Source organism: Homalodisca vitripennis, unplaced genomic scaffold (genome assembly GCF_021130785.1).
Source record: "Homalodisca vitripennis isolate AUS2020 unplaced genomic scaffold, UT_GWSS_2.1 ScUCBcl_317;HRSCAF=2048, whole genome shotgun sequence".
NCBI classification, from domain to species: domain Eukaryota; kingdom Metazoa; phylum Arthropoda; class Insecta; order Hemiptera; family Cicadellidae; genus Homalodisca; species Homalodisca vitripennis.
In genome coordinates this window covers 37,215-55,596 of record NW_025776447.1, presented here as the reverse complement: position 1 = coordinate 55,596, position 18,382 = coordinate 37,215, and the positions used below count along the sequence as shown (strand labels likewise).

The window sequence follows — 18,382 nt, the reverse complement described above, 5'->3', positions numbered from 1 at the left end:
GCGTAGTCGGTGCAGGCCGAGAAAACACGCTCTGCTTCCATTCCGAGTTGAGAAGCGATAGAGTAAAGTCTTTAGTGCGAGTTTAAAAGTAGTGTCGGGCGTAGGATCCGTTGGTATAGATTATTTTAATACCAAACTCCAAGACCTTCACGACCAAAGAGCTAAGTACTTTTGACTGAATTATTAAATTTTTCTAAATTTGAAATTTGAAAATTTAAGAAGTGAATTAATTTGAAATTGGAATTGAAATTTGAAATTAACGATCAAATTCTGTTGAGTGTGGACTAATATATATCTAAATTGTAAAGGAGTTATTTATTTAAAGTCAAACGTAAAAATTTAATTGAAATTGTAGGGATTCTAGTTAAAATTAAGAGCTGCAGGTGCTGCACCATATCCTGTAGGAACTTGTGAAAAATTCCTGTTGAGAACTGTTTAGATTTGTTTGAGAATTTTATTTTAAAGAAGTTTATAATTTTTATTTTATTAGTTTTGAGAAGAAGCCTATTTATTTTATTTCATACAAATTTGTTCAAGATTATTATTTTATTTTATATTTTATACACACGTATTTGGAGGACAGTGAGTCCATGTTAAATCGAAAGTGCCTTGCCTAAGGAAGTAGTAATTTTAAACTATTGTGCAAAACATTTCATTGGTGGAATACAAGGTTAATAATTGAAATTTGGATTGATTTAATAAACCTGAATATTTCTAAAAGGGTGCAGTTTTAATTTCCACCAGTATCTACTTAAATCTTATGAGTTCGAGAATATTTAAGGTCATCATAATAAATACACAAAATTTTGTATATTAACATTTAGTATACAAATAAGTGCGCAACTTTGCTATATTCTGGTGAACCTTAATAAAATTGAACTTAGTGGTTGTTCATTAATAAGTGGCTTGGATACTGGAAATTTATAAAGTGTTTAATATTAAACTTTTAAAATGGCACTTAAGGTGGACTTGTTAACCAAGGAGGAATTGGACTATGAAATTAGGTTAAGAGGTGTGGAAGTGTCTCCTAGTCTTAAAGTGATAGATTTAAGGAAAAAGTTACGGCAGTTAATAAGTCTTGATGTAAATAGTAATTATTTGAACCTGAGTGGAAAGGTCGCTTTCAAGGAGGAATGGGATAAAATTAAGTTAGAAACCCAAGTATTAGGAAGTAGACTGGAGGAATCCATTGAACAGGGACTAACATTGGACATAGTTAGGTGTGAAACAAAAATAAATCATTGGCAGCGCCGACTAACTAACTTAAGTAAATTGTTTAAAATCGAAGAAAAGGATATAGCTAAACATGTTGAAAACCGGAATAGTATATTAAGTGAATTGTTGTTAAAAATAAAAAACCTAAAAATTGACAAGGAAACATCTGATAACTTGGTGCGTAAGTTATCTGATTCCAATCTGGAAATAGAAGGTGAGCTGGAAGAGGCTAGTAAACCGGAAGTGAAAGATAAGTCTGGTCTAAATATGAGAGATGAGGTGTTTGTTTCGGGACGGCCACATTTAAGTTATAATAAACTACCGAACCCCATTGAGCGTTATTTGAAAGAGTTAAAAATCTGCGATGGATTAAATGTTCAAGAATTATTAGAATTCTTTAAAATAATCTTGAAACTTAAAAAGGAAACTAGATGTACGGAAGAGGATATTATGGAGATTGCGATTTCACATAGTCAGGGAGCTCTTTTGTCGAAACTATTAGAAATAAAACAGGACAATGTCACGGTCAAATTAATGCTTGAAATATTATTGAATTATTTCGTGCCATATCATCAGCGTGAACTTTTGAAATTTGAAAAGGTGCACCGTCCCCAAAGATATAATGAAAGCTTATCCAACTACATTATAGACATTAAGGAATCAGTAGAAGTACTTTGTTGTAATATAAATGAAAGGGATGTTGTGGAATTAATTAAGGTGGGAATTAATCCTGAAACCAGAAATAAACTAGTGTTTATGGGAAATCCGAGCACATATTCCGAACTGGATGAGATGTTTATAAGGGCGAATAATGTAGGTTATGCTGACAACGTGAGGAAAACAGGGAATAATTTGAATGTGAATAGGAAGTATAATGTACCGGTTAACAGCATCAGGGCGAGGCAAGAAACAATAACTTGTTATAAATGTAATAGACCTGGTCATTATGCTTATCAGTGCCGGGAGGTAAACAGGAAACCTGTTGTAAACCAGCGGAGACCTATTGTAAACCACACTCCAGCTATAAACCCCGAAAATGTAGGTCGTAGTGTACAGGAGTCAAAAAACTAGTTAGTAGGGAAAGTTCGAACAATGAGTTAAGGAAGGGCGAACTTTCCCGGTTACCTAAAATTGTGTCCAACAAAAATTCACATGAATTATCTGCTAAATTAAATCATACTTGGCAAAAGAAAAATTCGGAAAATATCAGTTCATTGCCCAGCTTAGAAATAGATTTTGGCAAGAATATATCATTAAATGTATTATTAGATACTGGTAGTAGTATAAATATAATAAGTGATAGACTGTATAAACTATTATTAGAGAATAAGATTGTAAAGTGTTACCAGTTATCTAACCTGACATGTATGAGTGCTGAAAATAAAAAAATGTCCGTAATCGGCAGTGTAAATATAAAAATAAAAATAGATATGTTCACCTGGAAAGTGGAATTTGTTATAGTGAAGGACTTAGCTCAAAAGGCAATTTTAGGAGCGAACTTTATAAAACATTCTGGTTTGTTAATAGACTTGAAAAATAATTGTTGTCGATTTGACTTTAATATAGAAAAGTGTATAAAATTTGTGCAAAATATTACAGTAGCGTGTATGAACACCAATCACACTTATAAAATAGGATGCGAAGAGGCCAGTAATGAAATAATAAAAATTATAAAGGAATTTCCAACGGTGTTTACCGACAAAATTGGTTAAAACTCTAGATTATGAGTATAAATTAAAAGTTAAAGATCATGAACCCGTAAAACTTAGACCATATCCATTGAATCCACCTAAACAATTAAAAATAAAAAAAATTATTGACGAATTATTGGAACAGGACATTATTCAACCAAGTGTGAGTCAGTACTCGAGTCCAGCCTTTTTAGTAGGTAAGGAAGATGGAAAATCGGAAAGATTAGTAGTTAATTACAAGGAGTTAAACAAGAAGTTGGAAGGAGTGAGTTATCCTATAGGCGACATGCACGAACTATATTACCATTTGAAGGGAAACAATTATTACTCAGTAATAGACTTAACCAAAAGTTTTTATCAAATAAGTTTAGCGAAGGAAAGCCAGGAGTTAACTACGTTCTCGGTACCTTTCGGAAGTTACAGCTTTAAACGAATTCCTTTTGGATTATTAATTGGAAGTGGGATATTGTCGTCATATATGAATAAAATCTTAGGAGAATTGAGATTTACTTGCACTCTCGCCTTTTTGGACGATATTATTGTGTATTCGAAGACATTGGAGGAACATTATATGCATTTGAAACAAGTGTTAGAGTGTTTAAAGAAAAATAATCTTACTGTGAATCCGGAGAAAGTAAAATTTTGTTATAATGAAATTAAATTTCTGGGACATTTGGTTTCCAAAGACACTATAAGAATGGACCCTGACCGTACACGGACGTTATTAGAATCTCCGAGGCCCCGGGACAAGAAAGGTATTGCGAGATTCATAGGGATGACTAGTTATTTCTCTAAATTTATTCCAAATTATGCGGAAATAGCTCATCCACTCAATGAAATGAGGAAGAAGTCGTCCAAATTTGTGTGGGACCAAAAATGTCAGGAATCGTTCGATAAACTGAAACGAGCGGTTACCCGTCCCCCCGTGTTAGCCATCCCTGACTTCAACAAGGAGTTCACAGTCCAATGCGACGCGAGTGATAAGGCCCTCGGTTCCTGTTTATTACAGGAAGCGGACAATGGACATTTAAAACCGGTGGCCTATTATTCGAGAAAATTTAACGAAAGTGAGGTGAAACTTACTACCTATCAAAAGGAAGCTTTGGCAGTTGTCTGTTCAATAAATAAATTCCGTAATTTCCTAGAAATGAGACCATTCAACTTAGTGACCGACAACTCAGCATTGGCTTGGGTATTGTCCCACTTTCGTAAGTTAGGAAAATTAGGGCGCTGGGTGGAGGTTATATTGTCTCTACCATTTAAAATTACGCATGTTAAAGGTAATCAGAACCCAGTAGCGGACTATTTATCTAGATTATTTCAAGATAGTGAAGTTGACCACAATGTGTTACATGAACTAGAAAAATTAGTGAATAAGGACAAGATGAATGATAACTCTATAAAAATGAACAATGAAACTGTAAATAATAAGGACTTAGTAATAAGAGAGGAAACAGTGTCTATAAATAGTATAAGTACGATGCCTTTTAGCTTTATGGACTTAAAAACGCATCAGAAGCAGGATGTAAATATAACTAAAATTATGGAGGGTGTATTGAACTATACCAATAGTGATGTTTACAGTGTGGAAAAAGGGGTGTTATTTTATATGAACAATAAAAACAATTCTAAAAGGATCTATTTACCTGAGCACTTATTCAAGGTCGTATACGAGTATTATCACAACTCATTGTCTGGCTGTCACTTCGGCATTTTAAAAACACAACAGAAAATAAATGAAAGGTTTTATCACCCTAAACTAAATGATTATGTGAAAAATAATGTAAAATGTTGTGAAGTGTGTTTGAAAGCAAAAAGTAGCAACTGGAGGGACCAAGGACCTTTGAACAGCAATCTGAGCAGTCGTCCAATGCAGAAGTTATATATGGATATTTATGGGCCATTACCTGCGTCTTCCAATCGAATGCAATACATCCTGATAGCTGTAGATGACTTCACCAAATATAATTGGATAATGCCACTCAGGAAATGCACCTCAGGTAATGTAATTAATGCATTAGAAAATAATATTTTCAAAAATTTTTCTTTGCCTGAAGAATTTGTGACGGATAATGGAACATATTTTGTCAGCGAGGAGTTCAAAAATTATTTGTTTCATTTGGGCATAAAACAAAGGACCATTATACCTTATACTCCTCAAGGAAATAAAAGTGAAAGGCAAATTCGAAATTTAAATCAAATTCTGACAGCTTATTATCATGACTGTAAAAAGAATTGGGACAAGGATTTGTACCATGTGCAAATGGCCCTAAATACTTGTCACAATGAAAGCATAAAGTCGTCTGCATTTGAATTGATGTTCAGTTTCAAAGCAAATGATGGTTTGTCACTAAAATGGCAAATTAAAGATATTTGTGATGAAAAATGGAGCAAAGATAAGAATGCAAAGATGGTTGAAGCTATTCAAAATTTAAAAAGACAAAATGAGCTGAATTCGAGAAGAAACCGATACAACCGAAATCACAGGCAATTAAAAATGTATGATGTAGTCTATTGTAGAATTACAAATCAGCGATATAAGCTAGATCTGAAATATGAAGGACCATTCAGAATAATTTCAATTATTAGCTCCAACTCATATGTGGTTCAAAATTTAAAAGAATTGAATGAATTCCGTAGAATACACTTGCAGGATGTGAAACCCACTGGGGAAAGAAGAATGCATATTTAAATATAACAAAAAACAATATAATTACCGAGGGGTAAATAATTTGAATTACAAAATAAAAAAAAAGAACTGATTAAAAATTATGACGAATTAAATTAGTTGTAAGAATGAAGAAAAACTATATTGGATGTACGCTGTATGTATGTATGTTTGATTTGAGAAATTTCAGTGACAAGGAAGATTAAATTAAAATATATTGAACAATTGAGGAAATTCTACAGCCCTGTTAAATTGTAAATATTAACTTGAATTGTAATGTTGTAAAAATGTATTTTAAACTTGAAGAAACCTCAAGAGGAATAAAAAAGTTTATGATTTAGATAAAAGGGCACAGGTGAAGTAAACAGTTGCGATAACTACATGGTTTGGGAGAGGAGGAGTGTATTAAAACAATTCAGTATTTATTTTCTGAATAATGCACAAATCCGAAACTCATGGTCCGTAATTAATGTTATTAACATGTGTTATTTATGTTTGTATGTAAATTAATAACTAACACGAATCTTGGAATATTAATTTAAACTTGTTAGTTTGATAAAATTTATGCCAAGGAAGAGGGGAACAGAAGAAAAAAGACTGTTATTTCTATGATAAACAACGGTATAGGTAAAAATAATAAAATAAGAACTGACACCCCCGTCTGGGGATATGTTTTAATTCTATATGAAGCTGCGACAACCAGTGAATGGGCGAGCCAACACACACAGCCGTGCAGGGCAAAGGTTCCAAGGACGACCCAACTAATTACGGACCGGACCTGCAATAAACATCCCACAACAACAACCACCGACTACCTCGTTCTACCCATTGTGAAGGATTATCTGGATGGACTATCTTTATGGTAGGACTTAGAATTGTAAAAAGGTAGGTGGCAATTGGACTCTTAATATTTGCCATAGTTTAGGTCAAGGTTTCTATTGGGGAATTTAATTGTTAAGTTTTCAAAAAACAATCTGATAATGTATGGACTCTTTTAAAAAGAATTTATAATAATTAACGCTTGGTTAAAATAACTTGACAACTAGTATGCTGCCACTTCTTACAACTATTTATAAAAAATAAATTAAAACAAATATTATAAATAAAAAAAAAGGTTTTGTAGATTTGATGATGCATGTTAAGGCTAGGTGGAAATACAATTTCTAAAGGATGTGAGATAAATTTCTTAGATTTAAGTATTAAACTTGGCAGATACCAAGCGCTTTAAGGGGGGGTGTGTATACCAATTACATGGTATACTTTAAATAAAAATTAAAATTTAATAAATAAAATTTTATTTTAGAATTGTAAATGGATAGGGAATAAAAAAGTAAATTTATATTGTAATCCAGCGGCAGGCACAACGCGCTTGGAATCTGGTCTAGACCTGACTTGATAGCAGTGAATGCTAAACAATAGTCTACAGTGGACACAATCTTTTGTTAGGCGGCGAACCTGCGTTGAGAGTGATTCAAACAGGCCTGCAGGAACATGAGCGTAGTCGGTGCAGGCCGAGAAAACACGCTCTGCTTCCATTCCGAGTTGAGAAGCGATAGAGTAAAGTCTTTAGTGCGAGTTTAAAAGTAGTGTCGGGCGTAGGATCCGTTGGTATAGATTATTTTAATACCAAACTCCAAGACCTTCACGACCAAAGAGCTAAGTACTTTTGACTGAATTATTAAATTTTTCTAAATTTGAAATTTGAAAATTTAAGAAGTGAATTAATTTGAAATTGGAATTGAAATTTGAAATTAACGATCAAATTCTGTTGAGTATGGACTAATATATATCTAAATTGTAAAGGAGTTATTTATTTAAAGTCAAACGTAAAAATTTAATTGAAATTGTAGGGATTCTAGTTAAAATTAAGAGCTGCAGGTGCTGCACCATATCCTGTAGGAACTTGTGAAAAATTCCTGTTGAGAACTGTTTAGATTTGTTTGAGAATTTTATTTTAAAGAAGTTTATAATTTTTATATTTATTAGTTTTGAGAAGAAGCCTATTTATTTTATTTCATACAAATTTGTTCAAGATTATTATTTTTTTTATATTTTATACACACGTATTTGGAGGACAGTGAGTCCATGTTAAATCGAAAGTGCCTTGCCTAAGGAAGTAGTAATTTTAAACTATTGTGCAAAACATTTCATTGGTGGAATACAAGGTTAATAATTGAAATTTGGATTGATTTAATAAACCTGAATATTTCTAAAAAGGTGCAGTTTTAATTTCCACCAGTATCTACTTAAATCTTATGAGTTCGAGAATATTTAAGGTCATCATAATAAAAACAAAAAATTTTGTATATTAACATTTAGTATAGTATTATACCTAGGGAACGTGAAATTCTTATCATATCAAATCCTAATATTATATCGAAATTATTTATAATAATATTTATACATCTCTCAAGTCAGCACATTGTGCACTTGAGTTATTTGGTACAAGCATTGCAGAAATTTGTGTCAAATCGAAGATTATATGGAGTAACCTCTATTTATGTTACCTAAATTAACCGAGAACAGGATTCATTTCCTTTTAATATCAAGATGTCTGTCGCACACACACACACACACACATCCTTTTTTTTATAAATGTACTCGGACTTCAATAATATTTTAATAATATATCATATTAAACCCTTTAAATCTATTATAAAGTATTTAAGCTGTAAAGTTTAATACGTATCAGTAAGCATTTACGAATCTAGATTGTTGTTTTGTCGAGAAAGTGCATATTGTCTGCGGTAGATTGGAGCACACGTGACGTAACCTAAATACAGGGTGGAAAAAAAGTATGGAAACGCTTTCACTAATTTTGTATGGCTTCACTAATACAAATTAAATTTTGTACATCACCACTTGTATTAAGAACCTAGTTTTTGAGACCAGTGGGGACATTTTATCTTTTCAGGGGGACGGCCCGTGAGGAGTCGGACGAAAATCTTAAATGTAAGCATAGGCCGAGTTTGGTATCAAATTAAAGGTCTAGTAAAGAGAAACTCATTACCGCAAACCGCACTTAAAAGGGTTGACCCTATCCAGAGTACGGGCCGTATGAATTTCATGACAAAGAAATTTAGTAATTTTGTCTTGTGAAGTAACTAATTTACTTTCAGTAGTATGTTTTATGTCGGTTATGTAAATTTGAAAAACAATTTCCTACAAAAAATTATTTTTTTTTACCTCTACATTTGTTGGATAACAGTAAATAGGGGTTTTCCTGTCTCGTCTTCAAGAAACTGAGAGTATTCAATAATACCACCGTAACTCCTTATCAACATGAGGTCAAGGTCCAGCCCCTCCAGCCCTTTTATCTCAGGCAAACATAAACTGGTTTAGGCAATACAAACAGTACTGTCACAGCAAAACTCCACAGTTTTGTATTTTTAATATCAGCTTGGTTTTTAGTCTATGTTATAATTTCGTCCACGTAAGATAAAGTTGAAAGTCTTCACTAGAAGGTACTGCGATAGTTATAAATTTTTTTACTTAAGTGTTTACATTTTATTCTACTAGTTTTAAAAGCAATGTCACTTAGTGAGTTTGATAGAATCACGCTGCTTATGATGCGTGGGTATGGATATCTAGTTCGTCCCTATGAAGAAACAGCGCATTTGTTTAATGACACTTTTCTTGATAGACCCCCAATTAGTAAGTCAACAGTGTTTAAGACAGTAAAAAGATTTGAAGAAACTAGAACAGTCAAAGAAGTGGCAGGCCTAAATCGGCAACAAATGAACAAAAATCTTTGGGTGTACTCCAAACATTTGTTGAAAATCCCAGCACCTCGGCCAGAGTGGCTGCAGAAGATCTTGATATGAGCCATACCTCAGTGTTGAATGTTTTACACTAAAACAAGTATCACCCTTTTAAAGTAACCCTAACCCAAGAACTTGCAGAGGATGATTTTGATCGAAGGACTGAATTTTGCGAAATAATGATGAGAAAGTGTAACGAAATTCAAAAATTTTTAAGTTCGATATTGTTTTCAGATGAAGCTACATTCTTTGTTAATGGACAAGTTAAAATAGGCATAATTGCCGTTACTGGGCCGACCATAAACCACACTGGATGATAGAAGGCCACACACAAAGGCCTCAGAAAGTGAATATGTGGGCTGGAATAATAAACAATAACATTGTAGGACCGTTTGTGATAGATGGAAATCTAACAGGCGAAATTTATTTCAATATGTTGACAAATAACATTTTGCCAGCAGTGCGTGCTCTTCTTGGGACAAATTTTAATGCAGTATGGTTTCAGCAAGATGGAGCACCGCCCAATTACTATTTGCGGGTGCGCAATCTGTTAGATGAAGTGTTTTCTAACCGTTGGATTGGTCGCAGGGGTACCGTTGAGTGGCCGGCTAGGTCACCGGATCTTAATCCACTAGATTTCTTTTTGTGGGGCTTCTTAAAAGATAATGTGTATAAAACTAAACCAGCCAACATTGAGGAGCTGACAAATCGTTTATTAGAAGAAGCAAGAAGAATTACACCCGAGATGCTTCAAAATGTGACTGCAGTAGGTTTTTATAATAGAATAGCTCATTGCCAACAAGTGTTCGGAGAGCAGTTTGAGCACCTCATTTAAAAGGTATGGTTATTTTTTTTTAATACATAGATAATTTTTAATTTAATTCTTTTGGATAATTGTGTTCCATAAAGTGTCATTTTCAGTCAGAACAGTTTACTTGAGACTGTGAAATTGCGGAGAAATAATAATTAATCAAACGTTACTTATGAAATTCAAACGGCCCGTACTCTGGATAGGGTCAACCTTTTTAAGTGCGGTTTGCGGTAATAAGTTTCTCTTTACTAGACCTTTAATTTGATACCAAACTCGGCCTATGCTTACATTTAAGATTTTCGTCCGACTCCTCACGGGCCGTCCCCCTGAAAAGATAAAATGTCCCCACTGGTCTCAAAAACTAGGTTCTTAATACAAGTGGTGATGTACAAAATTTAATTTGTATTAGTGAAGCCATACAAAATTAGTGAAAGCGTTTCCATACTTTTTTTCCACCCTGTATATGAATTAACCAATCTAATAAGGGAGGGGAGTATTACATGGTGGAAGGGCTACAATCTGTCCAAGGACTGGCCCTATAGTACCATGTAATGCTCTAACCTGGGTGCGCATAGCAGTTTCACTGCAGCCATTGCTGTTGGTTCTAGAAACAGGGATGAATGCACGGCTACTGTTTTAAGCACAGGCAGTCCCAATCCCTGCCAAGGTTGGTCATTTTAAATTCTTAAATTAAAATTGTAATAGATTTATATTACGTTTCCTTCTCTATATAGATCGGGAAGTTCTTTCTCATATACATAAAAATTAAATGCATAACTATTTCAATATTTATTCGTGTTTAACCGTTTATAACATATTCTTAATTAAAAGGTTAGTCCAATGTTTAGCATTCGTCTTAACATTTTTTTCCTAGGGAACGAGAAATTCATATCATATCCTTATATATTAAACTTATTTATAATAATAATAATACGTCTCTCAAGTCAGCACACTGTGCACTTGAAAGACTGCGTGGAATTGGATCAAAATCCTTCGTCAGACGTAACTACATTATATATGGGGTAAGCACTATATTAATATTACTTAAATTGCAACCGAGAATAGAATAAATTGTCTTTAAATATCAACCTCTTTGTTACATAAAATGCTCTTTTCTTGTTTAAATCTACACGGACTACAATAATATTTAAACATTATGTAATCTGAAACAATAAACGCTATAACCAAGTAATTATACTGTAAAGTTCAACTATTCTCAGTCAGAATTTACTGATCTACATTATTCTCTTGTTGAGGAAGTACATAATATCAGCGGTAGATTGCAGCACACTTGGCGTAACCTACATATATCAATAATTATTAACCAATCTAATAAGGGAGGGGGGTATTACATGTTAGAATGGCGACTACCTGCTCAAAGACTAGCCCAATTAATTATGTAATGCTCTAACCTGGGTGCGCTTAGCAGTTTCACTGCAGCCATTTCTGTTCTTTCTAGTAACAGTGATGAATGCACGGCTACTGTTTTAAGCACAGGCAGTCCCAATCTCTGCCAAGGTTGGTTGTTTTAAATTCTTAAATTAAAACTTTACTAGATTTATTGGACATTTTTTCTATATACATCGGAAAGTTCTATCTCATATACATAGAAACAAAATTCAGAACTATTTCAATATTTAGTCCTATTTAACCTTTCTTAACATAATCTTAACTAAAAAGATAGTCCAATATTTAGCATTCGTCTTAACGTATTATACCTAGGGAACGTGAAAGTCTTATCATATCAAATCCTAATATTATATCGAAATAATTTTTAATAATATTTATACATCTCTCAAGTCAGCACATTGTGCACTTGAGTTATTTGGTACAAGCATTGCAGAAATTTGTGTCAAATCGAAGATTATATGGAGTAACCTCTTTTTATGTTACCTAAATTAACCGAGAACAGGATCATTTCCTTTTAATATCAAGATGTCTGTGGCGCGCGCGCGCGCACGCACACACACACACACACACACACACACACATCAATTTTTTTATAAATGTACTCGGGCTTCAATAATAGTTTAATAATATATAATATTAAACCCTTTAAATCTATTATAAAGTATTTAAGCTGTAAAGTTTAATACGTCTCAATATGCATTTACGAATTTAGATTGTTGTTTTGTCGAGAAAGTGCATATTGTCTGCGGTAGATTGGAGCACACGTGACGTAACCTAAATATATGAATTAACCAATCTAATAAGGGAGGGGAGTATTACATGGTGGAAGGGCTACAATCTGTCCAAGGACTGGCCCTATAGTACCATGTAATGCTCTAACCTGGGTGCGCATAGCAGTTTTACTGCAGCCATTGCTGTTGGTTCTAGTAACAGGGATGAATGCACGGCTACTGTTTTAAGCACAGGCAGTCCCAATCACTGCCAAGGTTGGTCATTTTAAATTCTTAAATTAAAATTGTAATAGATTTATATTACGTTTCCTTCTCTATATAGATCGGGAAGTTCTATCTCATATACATAGAAATTAAATTCATAACTATTTCAATATTTATTCGTGTTAAACCGTTTTTAACATAATCTTAATTAAAAGGTTAGTCCAATGTTTAGCATTCGTCTTAACATTTTTTACCTAGGGAACGAGAATTTCATATCATATCCTAATATTATATCAAACTTATTTATAATAATAATAATGCGTCTCTCAAGTCAGCACACTGTGCACTTGAAAGGCTGGGTGGAATTGGATCAAAATCCTTCGTCAGACGTAACTACATTATATATGGGGTAAGCACTATATTAATATTACTTAAATTGCAACCGAGAATAGAATAAATTGTCTTTAAATATCAACCTCTCTGTTACATAAAATGCTCTTTTCTTGTTTAAATCTACACGGACTACAATAATATTTAAACACTATGTAATCTGAAACAATAAACGCTATAACCAAGTAATTATACTGTAAAGTACAACTAGTCTCAGTGAGAATTTACGGATCTACATTATTCTCTTGTTGAGGAAGTGCATAATTTTAGCGGTAGATTGCAGCACACGTGGCGTAACCTACATATATAAATAATTATTAACAATTATAATATGGGAGGGGGGTATTACATGTTAGAATGGCGACTACCTGCTCAAGGACTAGCCCAATTAATTATGTAATGATTTAACCTAGGTGCGCTTAGCAGTTTCACTGCAGCCATTTCTGTTCTTTCTAGTAACAGTGATGAATGCACGGCTACTGTTTTAAGCACAGGCAGTCCCAATTCCTGCCAAGGTTGTTTGTTTTAAATTCTGTAAGACTTATGTATTTATTAGTAATATAAAATTCATAGAATCAATGTACAGATAGTTGCTGGAAAGGAAGTCTTGTATTACAATCCGATACAAACATCCTCCGGGTGTAACTGGATACGCACATCCGCCCAGATGCCGATGGTGAACAAACAGGAAATGCTTGCTTAAGCAGCGGAAATGCTTATTTGTAAAAACCGTGCGACAATGTAAGGGACAGCCATGCTGATATGAAAAATTGTTACTCACCAATTATGATGGAGAGATTTGGCAGAGGCGTGGTCAATGAGCTAGCGGGAGAAGAACATCAAAACTGAAGAACAAGGAGGAGAAAAAAGTCGAGGCCGGGAATTCGAAAGTAAAGTTCGGGAGTGTTTGTTTTCGTGTGCGGAAAAATATCTCTAGGCGTAATAAGTGTGAATTGGAATAAAATGTAAGTAATTTTAAGAACTTAGTATATTATAGGGTTCATTAATCATTTTCAATTCCATATCCATTTAGTTGTTCACAATTTCGAAAATGTAAATTCATGTAAATGTTTAGCTATTTAAAAGAAAGTTTCTCACGTTATTCCATGAACTCATAATTATTGCAACACTACAAAATTACTAGTAAATGTTATAATGAAATAATTTAAAATAAATTGTAATGAATAATTTATTATTAAATATGTCTTCAAAGTATTAAGACATTAAAATGTGCGCTTAATATATCGGTTGACCCAATCAATTGTTAATTAAAAATTTTAATCAATTTAAAGAGATGTTGTCAAAATAAAATATGTGTTGGCTCATTTGAGGGTATTTGTACTGCCAATCTAACCTATTATTAAATCCTCTCACAGCAACCTTTGCTCATAGTATGTCACAAGCTTAATCTTAAACTAAACCAAACTACAAATCCTTACATGGTGGAGGCGCTAAAACTCGGTTGGCATTCAAATTCCTCACATGGGCAAGCACATAGTTTTATAGGCTAGGTATAAATTAGAACTAAATAATATTCATAAGAAAGTATTTAACTAAAATAGCCTACTTCAGTGACAAGCCACTTATTTACCTAAAAGACAAATTAAATTTCCAATAACTCAAAAATATTTTCAAACCCGTAATTAGAGTAACGCCAAGTAAACTAACGAGATACGTCAATGGACATGTATAAATAAATGGAAACCATACTACATGAAGATTTAATACCATTAGACAGATATAGGACTTCCAAAAGTGACATAATAAAAATATTTAAAAAAATTTAATACTATCTAGAGACACAGACACTGTAGCAGACCTCAGACCTATCCTAGCGGCACTTAAGAATCTAACACGTTTAAGCGCAAGTCACCCTAATATTAAAACCATATTTAATAATTTAACTACACGAAAAACTCACCTAAGTGAAGAGGACAGGGAAGACTATAAGGATCTAGCTACAATCGAGGATTTTCTAGTGCAGAGAACAAATTTATACGACATAGTACATAACCCTGAGGCGGACATCAAGACACAAGCACCCCCAACATTAGCACAACATTACGAGCCACTCACACTACCTGACAGAACAAACACAGTAACCATGGGGGAAAACATACCGTTAATATCAGCTGGGACTTACACAGGTCTCCAGAGCGAAAATCCACAAGATTTTTTAGATAAATTCCTAGTGGCAGCAACTTCAAACAGATGGACAGATAACACTAAAGTTAATTTATTTCCAGCGCATGTATCAGGCACAGCACTAAATTGGTTCAAACACTACAAGCAAAAACAACGAGGGGAAGCCATACAATGGGACCAACTTGCTAGAAGTTTCATAGAGGCTTTCACTCCCTTAGCACAAACCCAGAGTCTACAAATGATTTTAGAACACAAAATACAAGGAGAGAACGAGCCAACACTAACCTATTTTTTAGATACGATGACCCTACAATACAGGACAAGCAAATTATACATTTTATCATACAGGGACTAAAACCAGAAATCTGTGAACGAGTTATAGGCCTGAAAAACGACACCATAAGTGATCTAGAGACTAATTTAAAAATTACAGAACAGCTAGTTCTAACACAAATGAAAAACAAAGAAAGGTACAATAGGGTTGCAGCAAACAGACCCTATAGTACACCCTTATATGAACAAAACATCATCCATAAACTACAAACAGAAGTTAACACCCTAACCAATTTAGTAGCTACCCTAACTACAAACCAAATTTCAAATCATAACCACAGGTACGAAAGGTCTCCATCCCCGTATGAAAACTCTAAATATAAGCCAAGATATGATAGAACACCTAGTCCTCACCAGAATAGATATATGGAAAGCTCAAACTACCCCAAACAAACCCAAAGGCCACCTATTAGTTTGTTTTTCGACAACTTCTTTACATCTTTAAAACTGCTTGAAGCGTTAAAAAACAGGGGATATCATGGTACAGGGACCATAAGGGTAGACAGAGTTGAGGATGCCCCTCTTCGTAAACCTCAAGATCTCAAGAAAGAACCAAGAGGTACTTTCCATCAAATAACTGACACAGACACCAACATAACACTTGTAAGATACATGGACAACAGTGTTTTTACTATAGCGTCGACAGCAACAGGCGTTCATCCTGAGGGGAAAGCAAAGCGTTGGTCCTCTAGCAATAAAAAACACATCGTTGTGCCACAGCCAAACTGTGTCAATTGGTACAATATGAATATGGGTGGGGTGGATAGGCTAGATGAAAATGTATCTACCTACCGTATTCATATTCGCAACAAAAAGTGGTATTGGCCAATGGTTGCATACATGCTGAATGTGAGTATGAATAATGCTTGGATTTTATACAGAATGACGCCAAAAGGAGCTGAAGAACAATTAGATCTTCTTGGATTCACCCGCTACATTGTCCGTACGTACATGCGAACATGCACAAGCCATCGATCCTCTGCAGGACGGCCAAGCCAGACAGTATCCAGTACGGTGTTGCCTGAAATCCGATTCAGTGGAAAAGATCATCATTTAGAAACAGTTCAAAAGCAAATTCGCTGCGCACTGTGTTCCAAAGCAACAAGGAAACGGTGCAAGACTTGTCAAGTTGGATGCCATGTGCTTTGTGCGGAGGCTTTCCATACTTCCTGAGGAAGTAATCTCTTATACAATCCTTTCTGATATGTAATCTATTCATAAATACTGTAATGGAAAAATAAAAGCATCATTATTTCATTTTTTAACTTATTTTAAAACCACCCCTTTCATTCCCACTGTCGACAAATGTCTACATTAGCCTCTATTCTCTAACTGCACCCGTTCATGCCCACTGTCGACATATGTCGACATGCTATAATTTATTGTTATTATTAAATTTTACATATTTCATACTAAAACTATAGTAAATAACTGATAATAAAGCAAATAACCAAAGGCCACCAAAAAATCTGACAAAAAAATAATTTGGGCAGAAACGGGTTAAATGCAAAAAAATTGGGGCACGAAACAATGTTTTTTTTTAAGTTTGATGTACAATAACTTTGTTAAATTGGTAATAAATACATTAAATTAACAAACATTAATTGTAGAGAATTTAATTCTGGGAAAATTGATATAATCAAAGTCTAAAATAAAACAGAAATAAGTACCAAAAAATCGATTTTATTCAGTATAATACATTACTAGCTGTAAAGAAATACCGTAAAATAAAACAAAAACAAAATGTTTGTTCCTTAATGATGAGATAAATTGAGAAAACAAGATTAAATGTTAAATAAATTTGTTTGTAAATAAAAATATCATGTTTTATTACGTTGTATTTTTTTTTTATAAACATTTACTTCAAATGTTCGAAAATAAATGAAGCAAACATTTTCCCATTATTGTTTACTAATCATCGAAATGCAGTTTTTTGTTTTATTAATTTCTAAGTTGGTAACGCACGAATAACAGCTGATCAACAATGGTATTCTGTACTGTTACGTTAGAACTGTGTATTAGTGCTGTTTTGCAAGCTACAGCAGGAGATCGGGTTCTGTAAATCGTGTTATTAAATGCAATTTTTCTGTGAGTTATAATTCGATTGTTTATTCAGCGAAAAAATGCCTTACTTATTTACATCACAGGAATACGCTGATATGGTTTTTATTTTGGGTTACTGTAATGGTAATGCTAGAGCTGCTGTAGAAGAATATGAACTACGTTACCCTAATAGGAGGATTCCAGATACCAAAACAATTTCAGGAACTTTTCGTACTCTTCGGGAAACAGGATCACTACCAAGTACTAGAACCAATTATGAACGAGCTGTCCAACTTGATGATGATATTGTTATTAATGCTGTTCATCGCAGTCCAGGTGTAAGTACACGACGTATTTCTAGGCGGATAGGAGTTTCGCAGTCAACTGTGTGGAGGTCACTTAATCGAAACAAATTTTATCCGTTTCGTAAACAAAAGGTTCAACATCTACAGCTAGGGGATGGTCCGCTTCGCTTGGAGTTTTGCAACTTTTTGAATATTAATAATCAACTCTACAAGCGTATTTTGTTTACGGATGAGGCACAATTCACTCGGGATGGTGTCAATAACTTGCACAATGAACACTCATGGGCAGAAGAAAATCCTCATGAGGTAGTGGAACAGAACTTTCAACACCGATTTACCGTCAATGTCTGGTGTGGCCTTTTGCACAATCGGCTGATTGGACCTTTCATATTACCTGGACGCCTAAATGCTGAGTTCTATTTGCATTTCCTTCAAGAAGAGTTGCCGCAGCTGTTAGAGAATGTTCCTTTACATCTCAGACAAAATTTGTACTTCCAGCATGACGGAGCACCTCCCCACTTTTCACGTGCCGTTTCTGCTTACTTAAATCATCAATTTCCTGGACACTGGATTGGTCGTGGAGGGCCTCACCCTTGGCCACCAAGATCACCAGATCTATCTCCATTGGATTATTGCATCTGGGGATGGATGAAAGACATTGCATACAAGACAAAA

The 18,382-nt window shown here is 34.1% G+C and overlaps 1 protein-coding gene across 1 annotated transcript; it reads left to right on the top strand.

Moving 5' to 3' along the window:
* The first annotated feature begins 15,971 nt into the window (after positions 1-15,971).
* LOC124370577 (piggyBac transposable element-derived protein 3-like) lies at positions 15,972-16,532 on the top strand. Its single transcript, XM_046828868.1, has one exon. The coding sequence runs from the start codon at positions 15,972-15,974 to the stop codon at positions 16,530-16,532; it is 561 nt and encodes a 186-aa protein (XP_046684824.1).
* Positions 16,533-18,382: the final 1,850 nt, after the last annotated feature.

What these genes read in the sequence shown, in the direction of transcription:
- LOC124370577 (XM_046828868.1), top strand. Translation starts at nt 15,972, where the DNA reads ATGGACAACAGTGTTTTTACTATAGCGTCGACAGCAACAGGCGTTCAT.